This window comes from Lonchura striata, chromosome 12 (genome assembly GCF_046129695.1).
Source record: "Lonchura striata isolate bLonStr1 chromosome 12, bLonStr1.mat, whole genome shotgun sequence".
Lineage (NCBI taxonomy): Eukaryota > Metazoa > Chordata > Aves > Passeriformes > Estrildidae > Lonchura > Lonchura striata.
The window spans coordinates 14889012-14910405 of record NC_134614.1 but is presented as its reverse complement, the minus strand read 5'-3'; the positions used below and the strand labels follow the sequence as shown (position 1 = coordinate 14910405).

The 21394-nt window shown below is 44.9% G+C and overlaps 1 protein-coding gene across 4 annotated transcripts in view; it reads left to right on the top strand.

The window, feature by feature from the left end:
* Positions 1 to 21394, top strand: part of GRIP2 (glutamate receptor interacting protein 2) — a 256543-nt gene that overhangs the window by 211628 nt on the left and 23521 nt on the right. For all 4 annotated transcript variants that reach the window (XM_021531534.3, XM_021531524.3, XM_021531545.3 and 1 more), the window contains exons 9-15: positions 976 to 1145; positions 4827 to 4952; positions 5603 to 5755; positions 5968 to 6154; positions 11755 to 11900; positions 12515 to 12595; positions 20688 to 20754. In XM_021531534.3, the coding sequence (XP_021387209.1) occupies positions 976 to 1145; positions 4827 to 4952; positions 5603 to 5755; positions 5968 to 6154; positions 11755 to 11900; positions 12515 to 12595; positions 20688 to 20754 (930 nt within the window). The remainder of the gene's footprint in view (positions 1 to 975; positions 1146 to 4826; positions 4953 to 5602; positions 5756 to 5967; positions 6155 to 11754; positions 11901 to 12514; positions 12596 to 20687; positions 20755 to 21394) is intronic.

The following is a 21394-nucleotide window of genomic DNA, read 5'->3' as shown; positions in this document are numbered from 1 at the left end:
GCTCTGGGTGCTGGAGCTGAGATTTCTCAGCAGGTTGTGGTGAGACCATGGTGGAGCAGCTGAGCCCCTGTAGCCCATGGGGATCCACAGGGATGCAGAGATCCACCCACAGCCCCTGGGGATCCACAGGGATGCAGAGATCCATCCCCAGCCTACGTGGGAGCTGCCCATGCTGGAGCATGGATGCCTGCAGGAGGCTGAGATCCAGTGGGAAACTCCATGGAGAGAGGGCCCTGCTCCCAGGCTGGAGCAGCCTGGCCTTGGAGGACTGCACCCCGTGGAACAATGACCCATGCCACAGCAGTTTTGGGAGGCCTGTGTGCCCCTGGGGGAGTTCATGTTGCAGCAGGTGTGGTAGCACTGCTGCTGCTGAGATTGGAACCATGTTGGAGAATTCACTGAGAATTGTCTCCGTGGGAGGGACCCCACAGCCTCACAGGGGAAAAACTCCTCTCACTGTGCAGTGAAAGAAAACCTTGGATGATGAACTGACCAAAACCCCCCACGTGTCCTCCTGCACTCAGTGGGAAGGAGGGAGGGATTAGGGGAAGAAAAGGTGTTTTAAGGGCTTCTACTTCTCATTATTCTCTGATTTTGTTAGTAATAAACTCACTTTGTGCCCTGAAGTTGAGCCTGTTTTTGCCCTTGGAGTGTTTTTTCCTAGTCCTTATCTTAATTTATGAACCCTTTGTTTATTTTTTTTTCTCTTCTCTGCCCAGCTGTGGAAAGGGAGGGCGAGTGAGTGGCTGTTGTGGGTGTCTGGCATTGGGCCAGTGTCAAACCATGACAACCATCCTAGCTGGGTAATGCATGAACCTGAGGTTCAAGTTGGAATAAAAAAGAATTATATATGAAAAGAAATTACCAAGAATTTGAACACTAATTTGCAGTTGAATTTTGTGTGTGTTCTCCTTACTGAAAGGACATGGATTTTGGTCATGTGTCCAATTACCTCTCCTGCTGTTCCCTTTGCAGATGTGGTGCGTTGCACGTTGGTGACCACATTCTCTCCATTGATGGCACAAGCACAGAGCACTGCTCCTTATTAGAGGCAACTCAGCTTTTAGCAGCCACTTCTGAAAATGTCAAGCTGGAGATATTACCTGTTCACCAAAGCAGGCTGCCTTTGAAGCCTCCAGAAACAGGTGTGTCTTCTGTGCCTATGCTGTTGGTCACCCTCAAAACTCACTTTAGGTCCCTACAAGGGGTTCTTGCTTTTAAGTACTGGCAACAGATTCCAGAGAGAGACATCTGTAGAGGGAAAAAAATGGATGTTTTGATGAAATGTGCATGATTAGATGATGTTCTTCAAGGATGTGAATAGGAAAAAGAGGCAACATCTGAACATCTGTGCTTGAATAGGGAAATTGGAATGGGAATCCCAGGGTTTTGCAGTACTGAGTACTGTGCAAGCCACTTCCTTAGTGCCTCAGATAAGAGACTTTGATCAAAAGGGAGGAAAACAACTTTGCTGCTAGCAAATATATTTCCAAGCTCAGTTTTTATTTGCTGATTCTCAATAAGGCTTTGTAAAGGATGTGTTCAGTATCTGGACATGGTCCTGATGAACTTCCAAAGCTGGAATGCACGTGTTCATCTTTCAGACCAGCCTTCTTGAGAGGCAGTTGTGTCTGGGCAGCCAGGGGTAGAGTGAATCCATCTGTAGCTGGTTATTTCCACCAGCCATGCAAAAGAATACCAAGGAAGTAAATTCTGGCTGCAGTAAGATCAAGCCCAAAATGCCTGTAAAATGTCATTAGGATTTCACCGTGGTGAGCATTCTTGTTGCCAACTATTTCTCTGTCCACATGAGAAGCTCTCTCAGGCTCTCCTATAAGTTTCATTGTGACCATGGGCTCAGTATTAGTGTATTTGTTGCAGCTCTTTCCTGCAGTTTTGTTACACTCTGTACTGGCAGTCTTGTAATTCAGATGTTTTGGGTATGACTGTTCAGTACCAGTCCCTTTCCCCACCATTTTTAATCACTTGTCTCTCAGGGACATGCTTTTTAATAATATTGATGCACAGTAGTCCTGGGCACATCTGCTCTTTCCACTCTCTTCTAGGGTGGTTTGGGGAAAGAAGGGAAAGAGCTTATGGCCTTCCTTAAACTGATACAGTGAAACCTAAAACTTAAAACTATCTCCATGTCTAGAAATAAATTCCTTACATGTCCAGTCCAAATTGTGCAGAATGGAAGCACTTTAACAAAGTGAATGGATGACTTGACCTTTGTGCCCATGAAAAAATGGAAAGCTATAATCCTTTTTCAATGGCTGTTAAAATGAAGTATTCTCCTCCTTCCATTAGTGCCCTGCTCCTAATCTTCTGGAGAATATGTGCACTGAGCAGCTGCTCAAGAGAAGGAGGCTCTGTGGAAGGACAGCTTGGTGTGATCAGAGCCTGTTTACCCAAACCCCCATACACAGATCAGTTTGCTGTGGCAGAAATACAAAAGACAAACTTGGGACAATAATTGCAACACATGAGTATGAAAATTCAGGGATGTAACAATTGTTCTCCGTTTTGATTAAACTCTTTAAACATGAGGGATCATAGAGAAGGATGATGTGCCAACTCCACAGGCTGCTCTTTCTGAGTTTAGCAAACAGGGAGAATGAGGAAACATGAACCCTGCAAAAACAAACTCTTGTGGTTGTCAAGAGAGTAGAGCTCAGGGAAAGAAACTGAGGAGAAGGTATGATGCAGATCCATCCCTGTTCAGCACTTGCATTACTGAGTCCTTTCAGCCTGTGAATGCATGGTGTTCATCATTATATTTTTTAAAAGTGGTTTCTTGTGCAATCAGCATTTGGTTGGAGGAGATGGAAAGGGATCTGATGCTGGATCAGTTGCCATGCAAAAATATGGCCTAATGCTGAAACATGGGATTTGTCAAACTGACTTGGCTTTCTCTCTGGTTGTGGGGGCACTTGGAGGGTTTGTGGGAGGATTATGCCCTGCTCACAGGATCAATGGGGACAGATGGTGCCCAGGAGCAGTGCTGGGATGGATGGGTTTCCTCAGGCAGGGATGATATGTGAAAGATTGGGGAAGGCTGTTGTAGGGTTTTTTTCACAGAATTGTCCAAAATGCCTCCTCTTCCTGAATTTGCTGACAGCTGAGTTTCAAAGGCACATTTTTTCTGTTGTCAGTGTAAGCTAAGAATAAATAGACAAATAGGAGAGTTTTAGTTGTTATAAGTGGATTAAATTATTTTGTATATATGCCCATAAGCTCTGTCCCCTATGTTCAAAGTGCTTAATTTTATTAAGAACTTTCCTTTTTGTCTAACTATAGCTAATTTGTTTGTTGTTTTTAAAAGCTGTCTGGCTCAAAATTTAGTTTTGAACATACACAAAATAGAAACCCCAGAGCTGGGAGTATCTTTTTAATAGCTTGATAGAATAAGTGCTAAATTCACTAAATGTTTTCCAAAGACTAAATATAATCACTATATTGTCTGGAAAATCTAAATGATTTAATGCCTGTGATGCACACACAAAAAAATGGATTTTTGCTGTTCAAGGCACTAACAGATTACCTTTAGATGAGATCTCTGAGTGGGCTCAGTAAACAAAATAAGTCCCTCTCCCAGCTTTGCACCCTAAGAAGGTTCTGCTAGTGCCAGGGCTGGTGGCATTTCTGCCTGGTCAGAGGACCCAGAGGCAGGAGGAGATGTCATCCTGGGAAGGTGGTGGCATGTCAGTGGAAGTGGCTGTGAGATGAAGAACCCTGGGATAATGTGTGGCTGCGGTGATGCTCTGCTGTGGGATGCTCTCCATGCTTAGCTGAAGAAAAAAAGCTTGAAATCTTGCTTGTTAGCCAGAAATTCCTCTTGGAGGAAAACAGATTCAGGCAGCATGGTGCAGAGATTTGGAACAGAACACCTGGTGTTGGACAAGGAAAACCAAACTGACCCTGTGCTGCCCAGGGACAGGAGGAGTGTCCATGAGAACAGAAAAGGGACCTGTACCTGGGGACTGTTTGAGACACTTCAGAAGAGACTTGTGGCTTCATGACTTGGTGTTGCAAAGCTGCAGTTCCTGGACAGGGGTTTCCAGATGATGGATGTCACACTGCAACAGATTCTGCCAGCATGGGGTTAGGATTGAGGTTAAAGCAGTGCTGTGCCCTTGAACAGGCACAGGCATCATGTTGGTGCTATGCTTTCATTTGCTGTTTGCCACAGCATTGGCATATTTCCTGTGCTGGTGGCCTTCTTAATTTAAGCAGTGGTGTATAAACCCTCTTTTGTTGTGGTGAGCTGGAGGTGGCTCTCTGCTACTCCTGTCTTTCATCCATGTGTGCATTCCTGTGCAAGGGTATCTGCTAAACAGCCAAATGCTGAAGCCAAGCAAAGTGCTCACAGCACGTGGGGAAGGTGTTGAGCCTTGTCAGGGGAGGGCAGCTCTGGCAGCAAGGTGGGAAACAGCACAAGGAGGCTTCCCTGGTGCTGTCAGAGAGTGCTGATGGCCTTTGCAGGAAAACCCTGGCTGGATGGAGCTCCTGCATGTTGCACAACAGACTGCAAATGGAAATGACATGTGTGCACTGCCAGCATGGCTGAGTCAGGCTGGTGGCACTAAATGCAGAGTTTATTGTGGGAAAGGGGTGGATTTCTGCCACTTTGCATCAAGTGTCATGAGGTTATGTGGAGTTGCATTTTTGCTGCTGATGCTTGACACGATGTGGTTGGGACCTGACTTATTCAGAGTCACTATAAAGCTCTTTTCTACAATCTCCTGGCTTATGGTTCTTACCTTTTCTTTCTCTCATTTCTCCTTCCTGCCTGTGGCAATTTCTGCTCCCCTGGACACCATCAGTCAAGGTGCAGAAGAGTGACCACCATCACTGCTGGGACCCCTGTGTCAACTACTGTCACACTCACCACCCTGGACACTGCAAGACACCCACTTGGACCCAGACATCTGGACAGGATTACTGCAAATGTAACCTCACTTCATGGCGTTGCCCTCATCCTGCCCATGTTTGTTCTTGTTGTGACCCCCCATTTCCTTAATATTCAGATCCATAGTGTGGCTTGTCACTTGCTTCTTCCTAAGTCATCTAGTTCTTCTTCTACTGCCCAGTGCTGAGGTACAAAATCAGTGTCTGCAGCCCATCACACACAGATCTGGTAACTGGGACAAGAGCAGTGTGCTGGGCAGGCCCATGCACCCATCCTGTAACCCCACATTCCCATGCTTGGTTTCATACAGCAAAAATGAGTTTCTGTGGGACAGGGAAGGGTGTCTCTGGTGTTGTGTAGGAATGTGATACAGCTCATCCAGCGCAGCCCTAGTGCCATACTGCTTGTTAACAGCAGGATTATGGCTACTTCAAAATCTGTAGATGCACTTCTTGTCAGGAGGGGGCTCTGTGCTGCCCCAGGTTTCTTGTCTTGTGGCACTAAGATAGGGAAGAGGGCACATTGTACTGTGTCCAAACTGTTGGAAGCAAACATTCCTTGAGTCTTGCACCCTGGAGCTGGAAAGGAGGAGCTGCTCCAAACCCATGAGGTGCTTGGTGACACTGTTAGTGGGTGAACCCACTGCTGCAGCCTCCGTGCACGTCCCTAACGCGCTCTGTGTGTCCCCAGCTCTGGTGGCTGCCAACTTCTCGTCTCCCACCATGAACGCGCAGGGATTCCCGTGCCAGAACTCCAACACGCTACCTCGCAGCTCCCACCCCATGAGCCCCCGCACCACCATGCTGAGGAGGAGGCAGAAGAAGAAGGAGCACAAGAGCTCACGTAAGAGCAGTCTTGGGCCAGACTGGTTGGGAGGGGCCATGCATGCCTGCCTTGCCGTCCTTGTTGTCAAAGGTTAGCTGGGACAGAGCCACTCAGCACTGTCAGTGCCTCCCTCATCCTTGGTCACTGTCCCCACCACCACCAGACCAAGCCTGGAGCCAGGCTGTTATGTTGATGTGTGCCCTGACCTTCTGCCTCTCTCCTCCTCTCAGTGTCGCTGGCCTCCAGCACGGTGGGTCCTGGCGGGCAGATAGTCCACACGGAGACGACAGAGGTGGTCCTCAGGGGAGACCCTCTGAATGGCTTTGGACTTCAGCTCCAGGGAGGCATCTTTGCTACGGAAACTCTGTCTTCCCCACCTCTCGTCCGTTTTATTGAGCCTGACAGCCCGGCAGAGAGGTTAGAGACCTTGCCCTTGGATGCTGATGGTGCTGCTACTGAACATTTCATGGTTTGGTTTGTTTTCTCTCCTCAGAGGCTCATTTAGATATTTACTATCATCCTTGTAATATCTCCCATTCTTCACTGGGCATGGTTTACTGTCACTGCCATTTCTGCACTCGTCGGCTGACCGCGGCCTCCCTCGCACCCCAGGTGAACGTCTTGGCACCAGGCTGCGGCTGGTCTGGGAGGAGGAGGAAGGGAGTGTGTGTCTGTGTGAGAGTGCCATTCCCATTCCTTTTCTTTTTTTTTTTTTTTTAAATTCCTCTTTGAAAGATAAATCTTTTGTATAGGGGCAAAAAGGGGAAAGGTCTAAATAAGTGGCCCCTGACTGATTTTGTTGTAGCAAAGCCCAGCTATATAAACTGGCTATAAAGACAAGGCTTTGAACTGCAGAGGTAGGGCTCTGCTTGAGGAGCAGGTAGGGGTTGCAGTTAATCCCTGCTGGTTTTGGCTGTGTAATGCTGGGAAAAATGCAGAAGAGCGGAGCAGCATTAATTGCTCTCTGTCACCCTGAGGACACAGGGAGCAGTGACTCCTCCAGTGGTGGAGCCTCAGCCCTAGAGTTCAGCTGCTCCCAGTACCTTGCTGGCTGGATGTAGAGTCTGCTCAAGTATCTGTGCACTACAATCTAGGTGTCTTCTGGTAAGGCTTTTGTTGCTAAACAGGCCAAGTCGTAGCATGGCTTGATCTCTTGAGGAGAGCTGATTTCTTTAGGCTGGAATTTAATGTTCCTGTGCTCATTTCTCTTCCAACCTTTGATTATCACTATGGTCTGTCCTCCCTAAGGGTGCCAAAGGTGCAGCAATGTGGCCATAGTCAGTGTCTGCTGCAGAACCTTTTTTGGAGAAGTCTCTGATGGCCCCGTCAGCATGTGCTGAAGGTTTGGTGTCTCCAAGCCAGCCCAGAAAAACAGCACATGGGGAGTTGTAGACTCATATGGCAGGAAAAGTGTCTGCAAAATGAAATGTAAGTCCTTGCTGTGCAGACCAGTCTCTGTGTTGTAGACTCTCTGGTCAGTCAGTGCAGAGGCAAGGTGGAACAGGAGTACCTGGTGCTTGTGTCTGTGGGCGGACGGTGACAAGGGGCTGGCACAGGAAAAAGAGCTGCCTTGATGCAGATTGAGAGAGATTTTGAAAGCCTGTTATGCTCTTTGTTTGTTTGATTGTTTCCAAACAGGGTTTAAAAATTCAGGTGATAATTTTATGGGTTTTTTTATCTTTTATTGTGGGTGAACTTGGTTCATGTTGCGAGGGACCAAACTCCTTTTATAAATCAGGCAGCAACAAAGCCTGCTGTCCCAGGGGACGAGGGAGATGTGCTGAAATCTGCCTGGCTTTGCTTTATCCTCTTGCCAAGCCCGGAGGAAAAGCAGTGACTGCAGCCTTGCCTGGCTCTGATGCGTCGCAGCCGCTGCCCGCCCTGGCGCTGCCCGCCCGGCAGCATTCACGCTCTTCTGGCTGCCGCTTCTGGAGACTGCGAGCAATCCTCTCTGCATTTGCAGCCCGGATTTGATCTGGGGATTAAATCTCTGCTGTGTATTTCATTCTTTCCTAAACCATGCTGCTCTTCCTAGCTGGCAGGAAAATGCTGTCTTTCCTCCCCATCTTGAAGTGATAAGTGCACTGGGTTTGCAGTGAAGTGAAACAGGCAGTTTTATGTTTTTATTTCAATTTTGTTTCTTGCTGTTTCACAGAGCTCTTTGCTCCATCAGTCAAGATACCTTATTCCCTGCTCTTCAGGGGTTCTGCTGTAGCTGCAGCCCAAGACATTAGAGCCCTTTTTATCCCCTTTAGCAGGCTGGGCTCCCAGCTGAGGTTGGGCTGTGCTCTTTCTTGTGCTTCAGTTTTTGCTCTTTGCCAAAAAGGTGAGCTCTGGGGATACAGGGATCAGGTTTAGAATCCTGAATCCGACCTGGCTGTTCACACACTCTGCAAAATCTGTGGATCTGAATATGCTGTTGTGCAAGCACATGATCCCCACTTGCTTTGTCCACCTGGATTGTGGAGGAGCTGCCTCTGGGATGCCCAACAAGTGTGAATACTACCAGGGAGGTGCATGACATCACCCTCTTTTCAGGGATGCTGGGATGCCTCACATTTATTGTCTACTTTGTGCTAGCTTGTGCCAAGCAATTTGATGCAAAAAATTCGCACCTATCTGACTTGTGATTTGTTTTACTGCAAATAGCCTCTAATAGACCTCCCTCCCCACCTGTTGTTTTGTTTCTAGGGTGCATGATGAAGTCTTTGGGCTCTGAATGAGACAGTGATTCAGCCCCTGTTATCAGCAGGGAGGGTGGAAGGGGAAGAAGCCTGACATCCCCTCTTGGCTGCCTTGAAGCACATAGCTTTTGTGTCCTTCCTCCCCCAGCTGTCATTGGCAGCAGAGGGAGAGTATCTGACTTCTCCATCCTGGTATCCAAAATCAATGCTTCCTGCTGAGCTACATCTTTTATAGCTCTGCTCAGACACAGTTGTTTGATCATTGTGTTTCTGCCTTTTGGGTATGAATAGTTTGCAAAAGTGAAGTTTAGCAGCTGGCTGAAGCTGTCAGCAGAGCTTTGATCCATTCGAGGCTGAGACCCACCCACGAATGTGCAGGTACAGATGTGCACACACACACACAGATGTGCATGTCTGACCTGTGCAGGCCAGCTCAGGACCATGTAAGGGCACAAGGGATGAGTTTCTGCATCCAGCAGTGTGGCCATGGTCACAGCTTTCCCCCTACAGCTGGAGTGACCATGCACATATGGATGATGCTGAGTGAGCTCTTTAATGTATATATATCCTGCCCAAGGCTTGAATATGTGCTGCTCTGTATCAAGCAAGACACCTCTGCTGCTCTGTTGCTGTCTTTAAGCCCAAGTAATGAGTCATGGCAAGATGCAAATCTGCTTTACCCCAGGGAGATATTCCCATAATGGACTCCAACATATCCATAGTGCTGTCTTTCACTCCAGGAGATGCCTGTACTCCTATTCTTTCTGATTTTAAGACACGTCTGCTCTCATAGTCTGAAAGCACTTTTTAGGTGCTGATGTTAGACTGAGCATCTCTGAGACAAATGCCTTCTCTTTGGAAAAGCTGTCTGAAGATTCTTGTAGGATCCCATGGATCAAAAGAGAGGTCTGCAAGACCCTTGGCTCTCCAGGCTCCATTCCCAAAGCAAGGACACATAACAGCTGCAGATGGATGTCTCTGAAATGATTCTGAAGAGTTAACAAGAGATGTCAGGCCTCCTTGAATTTGGTAGAGGAAGCCAGAAGGTTGTGGCATCACACCACAAACTTTTAAAAACCTGCAAGACCAGGGTTTAAAACATGGTGATTAACTGAGGCTAATAATAAAAGAAATAAAATACCTCTGACCTAACAGAGCTGTTGGCTGTAAAAGACTCAGGTAAATGCACCTTGAATGAAAAACCATAAAAAATGTCTGTTTTGGGAGAAGGCAGCTCTGGTGGGAAAGGTGGCAAACATTTGCTTTGCTGCAGTGTAAAAGTATCCTATGAGCTCCCAGCCCTTGTGGCTGAAAGAGGGATGCTAAAGTGGATTGTGTCCCTATGTGAGCTTGAGATGACAGTGGTGTCTGAGTGATGCAGCTGTTGATGCCTCCTTTGCAAAACGTGCACTTCTGTCATAGCAAGAGACCTCTTGGTGACAGAGGAGTCATCTCTGTTTTACTCGGTGCCATCTTCGTTTTTATAAGCTAATATTTCTATGTGGCTGCATAGCCACAAGTCCACTAAAGGACTGTAATTAAACTTGATGTGATTTATTTACAAGGGTGGGTTCATTTATACATCATGGAGTTGTCTGTCCTAATCCAAGAATCCTCCAACAAACAGCTCTGAATTTGCATCTCATAAAGTAGCCAGCATTTTTCCATGGATGGCATGAACTCAGGCAGAAGTGTGAATATACCTTCCTACCATTAAAATAACCTCCCTGGGCTCTCTCCAAACTTGTTCATATCTCAGCTTTTGATGGGCCACTGGCACAAGCTGTTGTGCTTGTTCATTTTTCTTGAATTCAGATGTGTGTACTTTTTCTTGATAACTCAGCCTTTCATACACATCCTGTTGTTTGGATGTGAATAATACAGTCAAGTGTCTGTTGCCTTTGATGCCTTTGTGTGCCTGGAAGCTGTGGTGCTGTGTTTTCTTACAACTGAATTGGGTGTGAGTGATGAAGAGTGACTGGAAGGTTTAGTAAAAAACAAGCTGTCTTCTGTGAGGTATCTGTGAAAGAACAAAGACAAAGATGTGTTTGATCATTAAACAGGAAGGGAATAAAGATTCTCTGGAGAAGGCTTAAAACAGGCCAACTAATGTCTTCTGGAGAATTTTTCTGGTAAAATAACTCCACATTTTGAGGGGAACCTTAGACTTGATGCAATAACCCTAAACCTCTTTTGGAGACGACTCTGTAGCTTATGTTAGTGATGAGTGAAGAGTGGTTTCCCAAGCTCTGATCTAGTGGACAGCCATGTGATAAGTGGAAAGTCTAAAAGATGTAGTTAAAGTGAACAACTGATAGAGGAGAAGGAAGATGAGCAGTTTCCTAGCTTGCAGGGAACACTGCAGCCTTGTTTTTGTAGAGCCATGGGCCAGCCCAGGTGGGAGCTGACTGAGATAATGTGGGAGATAACTTGGAAGATCATCTTGCTGGTATTGCAGTATATGTAAAAAAAAGGGAGTGTGGGTGGATACTGAATGTAGGAAGGTGTGAAAAACACCTTGCTTATAAATGCAGGGGGGGTCCCAAGAGACAAACTGTGCTGTAGCAGCACATCTCTAACGTAGCCTTGCCATCATGTTCTCCTTCCAAAGTAAAAATGTAAAAATCCTGCTGATCTCTGTTCCTGGAGTAAATGGGTCTAAAGCAAGAGCCCCAAAGAGTCAGTTGTGGTTATATTGTCAGGCCATCACACTGGAATAATATTGGCAGTTAAATAGAAACACTGTGCATTTGGCTTCCAGAAATGCAATTAGAAAGGATAAATGGTTATCTAATTTGCCGAGACATTTTGGTGAGTTTATTGGGTTGTAGCTTCAGTATTTGCCATGAACTAAGCAGAGGAATCTGTGCAATTTTCAATGCCATTAGTTTGTGTTCCAGAGGGTGCAGGTGCATGGGAAGAGCTATTTGTGGTTAGATAGGGAAGGAAGTCACATTCCCTTGCGTTTATCATTCTCATCTCTCAGCTATGGTGTTGATTTTTAGAAAGATAAGGGTTACTTTTTTTCCCCCTTGGTTGTTGCAAAAACTGTGACCAGAAATGCTTATTTAGGAGCAAAGTATGTTTGAACTTCAGAAATCCACAAAGGTTTGCTTCCTTGTGCCCCTCCAGGGACACTGGGACAGGCACAGCAAAACAAGTTATTTTCTCTTTGGGGCCACTGCTGTAAAACATGTCAGTACCTTGTGTGTCTTGTAACAGATTTTCCTGGCAAAAGTAACTCATGGCTGGTTGTGGGGTTGTTTTTTCCTCCTTTCCTCTTTTTCCTTGTCTCCTTGTTCCCGTCCCCTCTTTTCCCACTGTGAACTGCAGGTGTGGACTGCTGCAAGTAGGAGACAGAGTCCTTTCCATCAACGGCATCGCGACGGAGGAGGGCACCATGGAGGAGGCCAACCAGCTGCTGCGGGATGCGGCGCTCACCAACAAAGTGGTGCTCGAGATCGAATTTGATGTTGCAGGTACGTTCCCAAAGGAGCTGCTGCTCCTCTCTGCCCGTAGGACTCTGCCAGTGCCTTTGTTAACCCCTGGGAGGGAGCATATTCACCAGGCTCAGAGGGAAGAGCGAGAAACCCTGTGAGGACCTTCTCCATTTGTCGTTGTTCTCTAATGTGCACTGAGGTGGAGGGTTATTCTGATCCTTTCATAAATGTTCTGTGCTCATTGCTTGGCTGAGATAAGCCTAAGGAGTAGATGAAGGGGACATACTTTAAATATTTGCTCATTAGTAAGAATAATATTCATTTAGGGCCTTGAAGCCAGGAGGGAGCCAAAACTATATGCTAGAGGTGAAGTGCAGTTTTGTATTAAAAAATAATTTTTTTTCCGTTTGCATTGACAGAGCTGCTTCAGTTTTGAAATACAGTGTGATGTGAGCACTTGATGTTCAGAGCATGTATTTTTAATGAGAATCCAGATTTCAACCTGAAGTCCACAGGGCCTCACTTAACCTTATTTGAACCAATAAAGCAGTGCTTTATGGGCTTGTTTTCTTGGTTCCAAAGAAGCCATCCATGCAACTGAAAACTCTTTTTCCTCCTTTTTTTTTCTTTTTTGTTTGTTTTTTGCTTTACAGAGTCTGTCATACCCAGCAGCGGTACTTTCCACGTTAAATTGCCCAAGAAAAGAGGTGTAGAGCTTGGAATTACAATCAGCTGTAAGTATTGCTCAGACTTGCAGTAACAGTTGTGAGAGCCTCTGTTTTCCACACAGGCATTTTAGAGGACTCAACAGAGAGATAAGATCATGTGGGGTTTGTGTAGCCCTCCAGTGCTCGTGATTTATCCCAGAATGAATCAGATGTGTGGTTCCTGCCTCCATGAGCTGGCAGCTGCAGGGAAAAGCAGCTGCATGAAGGGTTAGGCCAAAGGATGTGTCTCATCTGATCACTTAATCTGTGGTGCAGAATTCTATTCTATTCTATTCTATTCTATTCTATTCTATTCTATTCTATTCTATTCTATTCTATTCTATTCTATTCTATTCTATTCTATTCTATTCCATTCCATTCCATTCCATTCCATTCCATTCCATTCCATTCCATTCCATTCTTAGTAATATTATTTTTATTTCCTTGCTCATACTTGTATTATGTTCTTTTTAAAAAAAAATTACCTGGGTCTGGTGGGTCCCTTGCAAAAAGAGGTGGAGGGAGGAGAACAAGTGAGAGGTGAACCCCACAGCTTAAAGGGTAGAGAGGGGAAACTGCCAAGAGGAAGAGTATGAAGAGGGTGGTTGGTTTTAGAGAAAGGGGAAGGCACTTTAAATTCCAGGGTTTGCCAGGAATTGTTTCATTTACAAGCTCAAGCCATGCAGAAGGAAAGCCATGTGCCAGGACTTGGTGTGCACTGAGAGAAGAGAGCATAAACCTTTTTCCTTCTTTTCTCTCTTCTCTTCTCTTCTCTTCTCATCTTGATTAATTACCTCTGTTTCCATTCTGAGCAGTTTTTCGTTTAAAGATCTTTTGGCCTCTTTGGAGAGGGTGCTGTAGGGGGATGATATAGGCAGATCCATCCCAAATTTCTGGCTAACCTGGGGTCTTGTTATGCCTTGTGTCAGTGAATTTTTCCTGTATGGCAAACACATGCAGGTCTTGGACCATGCATCCCTCTCTAACTTCTGGGTAAAGTGAGTTGAATCATCTGAGGTTTGCCATGCCCAGAGAGTGCCACCACCTCTGATCTGAAGCAGAGCAGCTTGTGAGACTGCAATTATGGGATCTCTTTTCTAAGCCCTCAGGAGCACGGACCCAGCTGTGTCTGGGGAATGGAGTCACAAGGGACACTTGAAAACTAGGTTTCATTAAAAGAGAAGCTATGGTAATTACCTCTTGACATTTACAGCATTAGTTAGTTAATTGGAGGTGTTCTGGTCTAAGTGGGATGATTCTCAGGAGTGACTGAAACATGGACAGGATGATGCCTTTGCACCTACTGATATTTCTTCTCCCTCATCTCAGCTTCCCCTATTCGTGCCACAAGAACAATCCTGAGAAATAACATCACAGTATTTAACATTTGGCTTGATAGCAGTTACTGTCTAAAGACATCAAATGCTTTATGAAAGCAGCGGGCTGTCTATAATGGCATTTCACTGGTGGGGAGCAGTGGTGGGCTGGGTTCCAACCTGCTGCCTTGGCATTCCAGCCTAAAAGTGCAACCTAGGATAATGGATCTGGTAGCAAAAACTGGCTTGAGCAAGGCCCTATTAAGTTTCAAAGTTTAGTTTATGTCTGGGGCTAGAGAGTAAAATGAACTTGGGAACTGCTGGCAAGAACAAAAGGTTTTATTTATGAAGACTTATTAGAATGGAATCTGCTTCAGATGTGCATTTACACTTCAAACATATTTTTATGATGGAAAGGTTTTCATTTCAAATTTTTTAAAAGAAGTGATTTCACACACGTTTTTGAAATCACTGCTAATAGAAAGGAACTGACCCCTGGGTTTTAAATAGATCCCCATTATTCAACTACAAAGCAGCTTTTTAACACTATAATTGAGTTGATCTTTTTGATTGCTGAACATGTTTGTAGGACATTTTTTAAGTAATGCACATGCATAAACCTAAAATATATTGCAGTTGTTTCCTGAGTCAAAGCCAAACTTATACTTACAAATGGAGAAAAAGAGAGGCACCCAGAAAATGCAGTGGCAAGGATGAAATTCAAGCTTAATCATAATTTTGTTTTCACATATTTATCTATATAAACCTATGTCCACATGATCCTTAGCAAATTAGGTCATCATTTTTTGACTTTGCCTCTGACCAGGCAGATAAATATATCAGTTTCAAACATTAAAACCAAAGCAAGCAGCCTTATGTTAAGTACTTCCTGCAGAGACATGATGTACATGCAGGAGTATGATGCAAGCAGCAAAAGAAAAGAGGTAAAAATAACCCTTCTCTGTTTTGCTCAGTTCCTTTCCTCTCAGTTCTGCTGACTTGAGTGTTAGTGTAGATCTAGAAACAGCTTTTACAGCTTTCCCTCTGGTATGGAAAAATATATAACTACTGTTTTAAAGGACTTTGTTTACTGGCCTCTTGCATTGGATTCCTGTTCCCTACTCTGTAAAACTGGAGCAGCTTATGTAGATGGCAAGGTGAAGGGGTCAGAAGAAGATCCACTGCACTGCTGTGGCCACAGAATTGGGTTTATTAATGAGCTTTATAGTCTAGCTACACTACAGATGTAAGATGAGTTGCTTTCATTGAGTTTTACCTCTTGGCTTCAGCTGGCTTCTCTGTAGTAAATTCCTGTGCCTGGGAAGGTTTGTCTCTGACTTCCTAAATGGGCAGAAAGTGTTGCGACCTCATCAGAGTGGCACTACAGAAATAAGTGTGACCAAGTTCTTGCTGAGCTGTGGCTTGCAGAGCTAACTGGGAGATGGACTAGGTAAAGGGTGGGGGGAGAGCAGGATTCTTGATGGATGTGTTGGAAGGATTCCTGTAATGGAGCTGGCTGTAGGAGCCATTAATCTGCTGGAAATGCTCATAAAGGGGCTGGAAACCCAGGAGATTTGTGTACAAGGGGGGCAGATGCTGCTGGTTCTGGGATGAACATACAGAGAAGGAGCTGTACTTGTTCCTGGTGAAGGGACACAAAGCCAGCTAAACTCTCACTTTCTCCATGCTCCAGTACCTCAGCCTCTGTCCCAGAGAGAAGGGTATTTGCTTGTAGAGCAGCTACTCTGGCTGAAGAGCAGAGCATGCTCCTTTCTGCCCCAAGAACTCTGAAGCTTACCTTTATGCAGCAACCTCTGGGGCTCAGAATGGTGAGGAGGCAAATACTGGTAAACTGAAAGTTCTGACACAGGGATGTGAAGATTTCACCCTTGTTAGCCTGAACTCCCATCTCCATTAGCAGAACACATGCCTCAAATGCTCTGATCTTGCTGGCTGTGTCCAGCTCTAATGATGCAGTTATGCCTTTGAAGGTTTTCTGTAAATCTATTGCAAATTAAAATCTCCAGCAGCGAGAAGCTAATAGTCACATATTCTCATACATTCAATACCTCACCTCTTAAAATAAGATATAGATTTGTTATTCCCCTCTGCAAAATGATAGTTGATTATACAAAAGATTACCTTTTTTATTGAGAGTTTGGGATTTTTTTCCTGTCTCAAATATCCTCTCCAAGGGCTGGTTGTGACATTCACTGTAGGGTAGAGGTGTGTTAGTGTAGCTGTTTAAAGAGATACTGAAATTGCTATTAATTTTAGATATGCATTAATGCTTTATATAGCTTGTTTATCAAATTACCTTTATATATCTTAGCAAATCAATTCCTGTGCCCTTGGTGTGAAGTACTGCAGATAAGGAGTTGGCAGTATATCTGCTTGCAGGTGATAAAACTGGAATTTGGGGAGATAGATAACTTCGATTAAGTCACTTAAGCCGTGTAATCACTGTCCTAGTGAGAAGATGGATCTCAGAGCCAAGCAAATGTAGTTTTGCAGGCTCTGTATTAGCCTGTGCCCTGCCACCAGCCCAGCCGAGCGTGTCTGCAGGCGGGGCAGGCTCAGCAGCCACCTGTCCTGCCCCCTCACTCACACTGCAGCTGATTCACTCCAGTGCTTTTATCCTGGTGGGATATCCTGATCTGGTTTTGCTACCTGGAGGTTGTGAAAGGAAAAGGATCCGTGATGAGGCAGATACCCTGCTAGAGGCACTGCTAATTTATGCACCTGCTGCTAAACTTAATGAATGATAGAGGAAAAAGTTGGGTACTGAGGATTTGATTTTCACTGCTGCTCTTTGTAATCAATTCTGATTCACTTTTTTCCTCTTCTCATTCCTTAGCTATCCTGAGATTATTTGGTTTCTGATTGTGTTATTTCCAATTTAAAAATGCTTCTTATTTAAATGCATTCTTATGGCATTATTACAATTTCTTTAACTGCACATTGGCAGTGCTGCTTTGGCTTGGTCAATAATGAAGGGCATTTTTAACGGGTTGATGCCTGTGAAATATGTGCTTGTTCTCCTTGGAGGGGAATAATTTACCAGTACAAGTCATTATGCATTCTATTAAAAACACAAACTGGACATGTGTTCCTGGCCTCATCATCCATCACAGTGTAAACACAGAGTTAGCCACAATCCCAGCAGAGAGACTGAAAGCAATTTATAAAAAGTAAATAACAGTATTGATCAATTCACCTTTTTATCACTGCCATGTCACCACTGCCAAGCAGTGTTTTCATTTTGAGTTTCTTCTCCACCACATGCTTCTACCTTTACCAGCTGTTGATTTATGGAGCCTTCTCTGGGCCACTGGAGCAGATTTAAACTATCTTTTGTATTGGTAAATCCTCCAAAAATACAAATGGGTCTGAAAAAGAGTCTGTTTGCACCTGAAGTGGCTTGCCCTGGCAGATGGAGGCCACAGCCAGGATGCCTGCTGAGAGTGAGCATGGGTTTCTGCAGGCCAGCTCCTGCCTCCATCTCTTCCCTTGACTTCCTTTGCTGCCATCTCCATTTCACACACAGGAGAGCAAAACCCAGAGGCAAGGCTGAGTGTCCAGACTGTGTCTTCTTGCAGCAGAGTTCCCAAGACAATGTCTTTTGAAGAGATATAGCCACATTAACAGCAGAAATGAATGGATAAAGAGGCTTTACTCATCTGTGCAAATGTCTTAATGCCAAAGACCACAGCCCTAATAACAATGTACTTTAGATTGGTGCTGTTTTAATTACAAGCAAATTGGAAATTGTCTATTCAAAATCTCACTAGGGATTCATGTATCTAATGGCTCTGACCTCTACTGAGGCACCCCTTCAGTGAATTGCAGCTCTCTCACTGTCAGACAGGCAGCTGTTGTACAGAGAGACATTGTCACCCTGCGTGAATGGCCCAGGATGGTGAAAATTGTGGGGCTCAGGGGTGCTCAGGGCAACCTGATCCCAGCAGACAGGCAGGAAGCCCATCTGGACACTCTGCTAGGGTGCCAGGAAGGGCTTTGGGATGCCAAAAGCTAATTAATGGAGTCAGTAATTGCAGGTTTTTAGAATGAACAACAAGCCTCTGTTCTGTGCTGTGAGATTTCATTATCTTAACCTTGTATCTTGCGCCTCTTGAGGGAACATGGTTATTCATTAAGTCTCTCTAACTTACCCTTCAGATTTGATAGTTTTATAAAGCCTTTGCATTTTACATTAAGTAATTATGTAATGTGATGATGCCCCATCCCTGGAAGTGTTCAAGGACAGGTTGGGTGGGGCTTTAAGCAACCTGGTCTAGTGGAAGATGTCCCTGTTCCATGAGTGGAACTAGACGACTTTAAAGTCCCTTTCAATCCAAGTGATTCTATAATGATTCTGTGATGAATATTTGGAATGTTTTACATTTACAAGGGCTGCCATTTATTCAAGTTTGGGTTCTCTATTGGTAGGGACAGTTGTATGCAGTTATATATGGCTCTTCTATTTAACTCAAGTCTTAAGAAAATCTGTGCAAAACTTTTTAAAAAAGCCTGCAAACAGAACCCAGAATGATTTTTCTTTAAAACTTGCTTTGTTTTCTAATGGATAAAGCACTTGGTTTGTTACCCTTGCTTCTATCATGGGAGGCTTGTGCTGTGTTCAGTGCTGACACCAACTGTGGAGCTTCAGAAGGACAAGGTCTCGTTCTCTGCTCAGAGACAGACTGTGGGCAGGATCCCCCCACATGTCACAGGACTTGCAAGGCAGATGCTGAGATAAACATAAATTCTGCAGAGCTCCAGGCATGTTGTTGTCTGTACTTGCTTGCCTTTTTTTTCCTCTCCTCTGTTTTTCTCTCTTGCTATTCATAGTCTCCAGACATGTTGTTCAGCTGTGGCTTGGTCAGGTTAGAGATGGCCATCCCAGCCCACCACCAGGACAGGTTATGATCCTCCCTAACCCCTTTCTGTCACACTGCCTCTGCTTTGAAACTAGTAAACAAACCTTGCAGTGAAAAGTATCTTTGCTAACCTGGATTGTTTTGACAGAACCAGGCTAGGGAGTGATTAAACATGCAGCAATGCCACCTGACCCAGGGCTTAGGGGGTGCTCACAGGGTCTGCCCTCACTGCTGCTCAGACACCACTCTGTACACCCCTGTCAGCAGCAAATACATGTCCTATACTGAAAAGGAGAGCAACAGAAATAATTATCAGAGTGATACATCTCAATCCCTGTGCTGTTAGTCCATGGTGTGTGGCCTTCTCAGTCAGTGTGGGGATTTCTGCATTGGTTTTGCCCTTATTCCCACTGCTCAGCTTTGCCGAGTGTCTCTTGTCCTGACTGCAGTCTGGTCCATGCTGTGGACAGGCTGAATATAGGCACAAACCCTCTGGAAATCTCCACAACACATCCTCCTCCCTTAGATCTGCAGAGAGAAGAACAACATGAGTGTCCAGTCCAAAATTATCTGGTACCAGGCTCCAGTAAAATATGGGGAAAATAATTCCTTCAGGCTCTACTATTCAGCAGTCACATTGCTGTGACTATTTAAAATCAATCACAGTCTGCTTTTTGCAGTCTGACCTCACTGAGGTTCTCAGCCCTGCCACAACTGAGATTGTCTGTCTTTTTGCTCTCTTTAGTACAGAAGGTTTGGTTATTTCTGGGAGAGGATATCTTTAAAGGTGTTGGGATAGATTTGCATTTTTAAATCTCATAAATTAATATAAACAACAGAAGAATCTGGAGCAGAGAGGTTGGTAAACACTTACTATGTCTGAGTTTCTGGGTGCTCTCTAACTGCTGTTCAAGCAGGTGGATCTCTGTGTGTTTGGTGCCACGTGCCTCACAGATATTTTAATCTCTGCCCTGCACCTGATATGTTCAAAGGCTGTGAGTTTCTTTCTTCCCACACAGTTTTTGTGAGAAGCTCTGTCAACTTTAAATGAGGCAATGCAATTCCCATGGCAAGGCAGAAGTGAAGGATGCAGGGTGGAATGGATGCTCTTTCTTGGTGTATGTTTGGCATGTGGATGACAAGGAGGTCAGGAGTTTGAGTCATAAATCTCTCTTGGGTATCTCAGGCGAGCATCAGGTCTTGCAGGCAAGTTTGAAAATGTAAATGCTCCCAGAGATGCGTGCTCGGATCTCGTGGGCTGAAAAAGTTATCAGGGTCAGCCAGGAGATAAGAGTTGGAAACCACCCACCCCTTCCAGCTCCAGCACAAACCACCCCTGATTCATCTGGTTCTATGATTAAGTGCCCTAGAGAGCTGAACCAGCTGAAAAATAGAGCTTTTTCCCTGGGTTATTTTCCACCTGGAAAATTTCACAGCCCACTTTACTTGAAGAACACAGAAATGCTTGTATGGAGCACAGGGCTGAGCTGGATGCTCTCCAGGCAGCAGTGCTAATTCTGACTGCAGCCATGGCCTTTGGCTCCCTTCTCTTGTGTGTGAGGGGTGGTAAGGGCTGCTCAACAGTGCTGGGGTTGGAGTACCACCTCTTCTTGTTGGACACCTCTTGCTGCTGGACACCACATGTCCTCTCCTTCAGGAGTCCAACGGAACTTAACCTGGGCAAAGAGCAATCAAAAAACTGCAGGGTTTTATTTATTTATTTATTTATTTATTTATTTATTTATTTATTTAGTCTTTCTTTTTTTCTGGAGAGGCTTCCAGAATTCAACTGTGAAGCATCATTTTGTGATGGGAATATAAATCCCCTTTCCTTATGGCTGCTTCTCCCCATTAACTATCCACCATCCCCATCCCAGACAGCAAACTCAATACCAGGCTTTGTACCATGTATCTCTTTTGCAGCTGCAAGCAGAAAGCTTGGGGATCCTTTGATCATCTCTGACATCAAGAAGGGGAGTGTAGCACACAGGTGAGTGCAGGATTTTCCATCTCTCAAACCCGCTGCAAAATGACCTTCAATGATAGTTAGAATGTCGACCAGAGAAGCTGAATGTAGCCCAAGCAGCACCACTTGGGTCTGGATATTTCCAGAATCCAAGGAGATCTCAGCACTAGAGGTTTTTCTTAGATCACAGTAGAGTTTGCAATAAAAATTGTCTGTATTGAAGTGAATAGAATTGAGCTAATGGAGAAGATGACCAGGGCACTGATTTAGATGTGTGTTGAGTCTCTAGGAGATGGATGTTTAGCATTTAAGAGCATGTGGTAAATGGCTTCTTACATCCCAGGAGGTGCTATGGTTTATCAGGTAGTTTGCCATGTCTCAGCTCCTGCTTTGGTGAACAAAGTGAGTGAATTGTGAGCACTGGTGGAGAACTGTGCAAATAACTCGGGATTTATTGACTTCCCCTCTGATCCCAACACCTCATAGCAAGGCATTCAGAGGAATTTAGTGTGGCTGTATGGCTTATTTCTAAGAATGCTCACACAGGAGTTTCCATAAGAGGTAGAATATCTATCAGTTAAACATCAGGCATTTTCAGGGTTGTAGGTTATCCAGGATATTTGTCTAACCTTCCTAGCTGGTTCTGTCTGGATACATGCTCTAC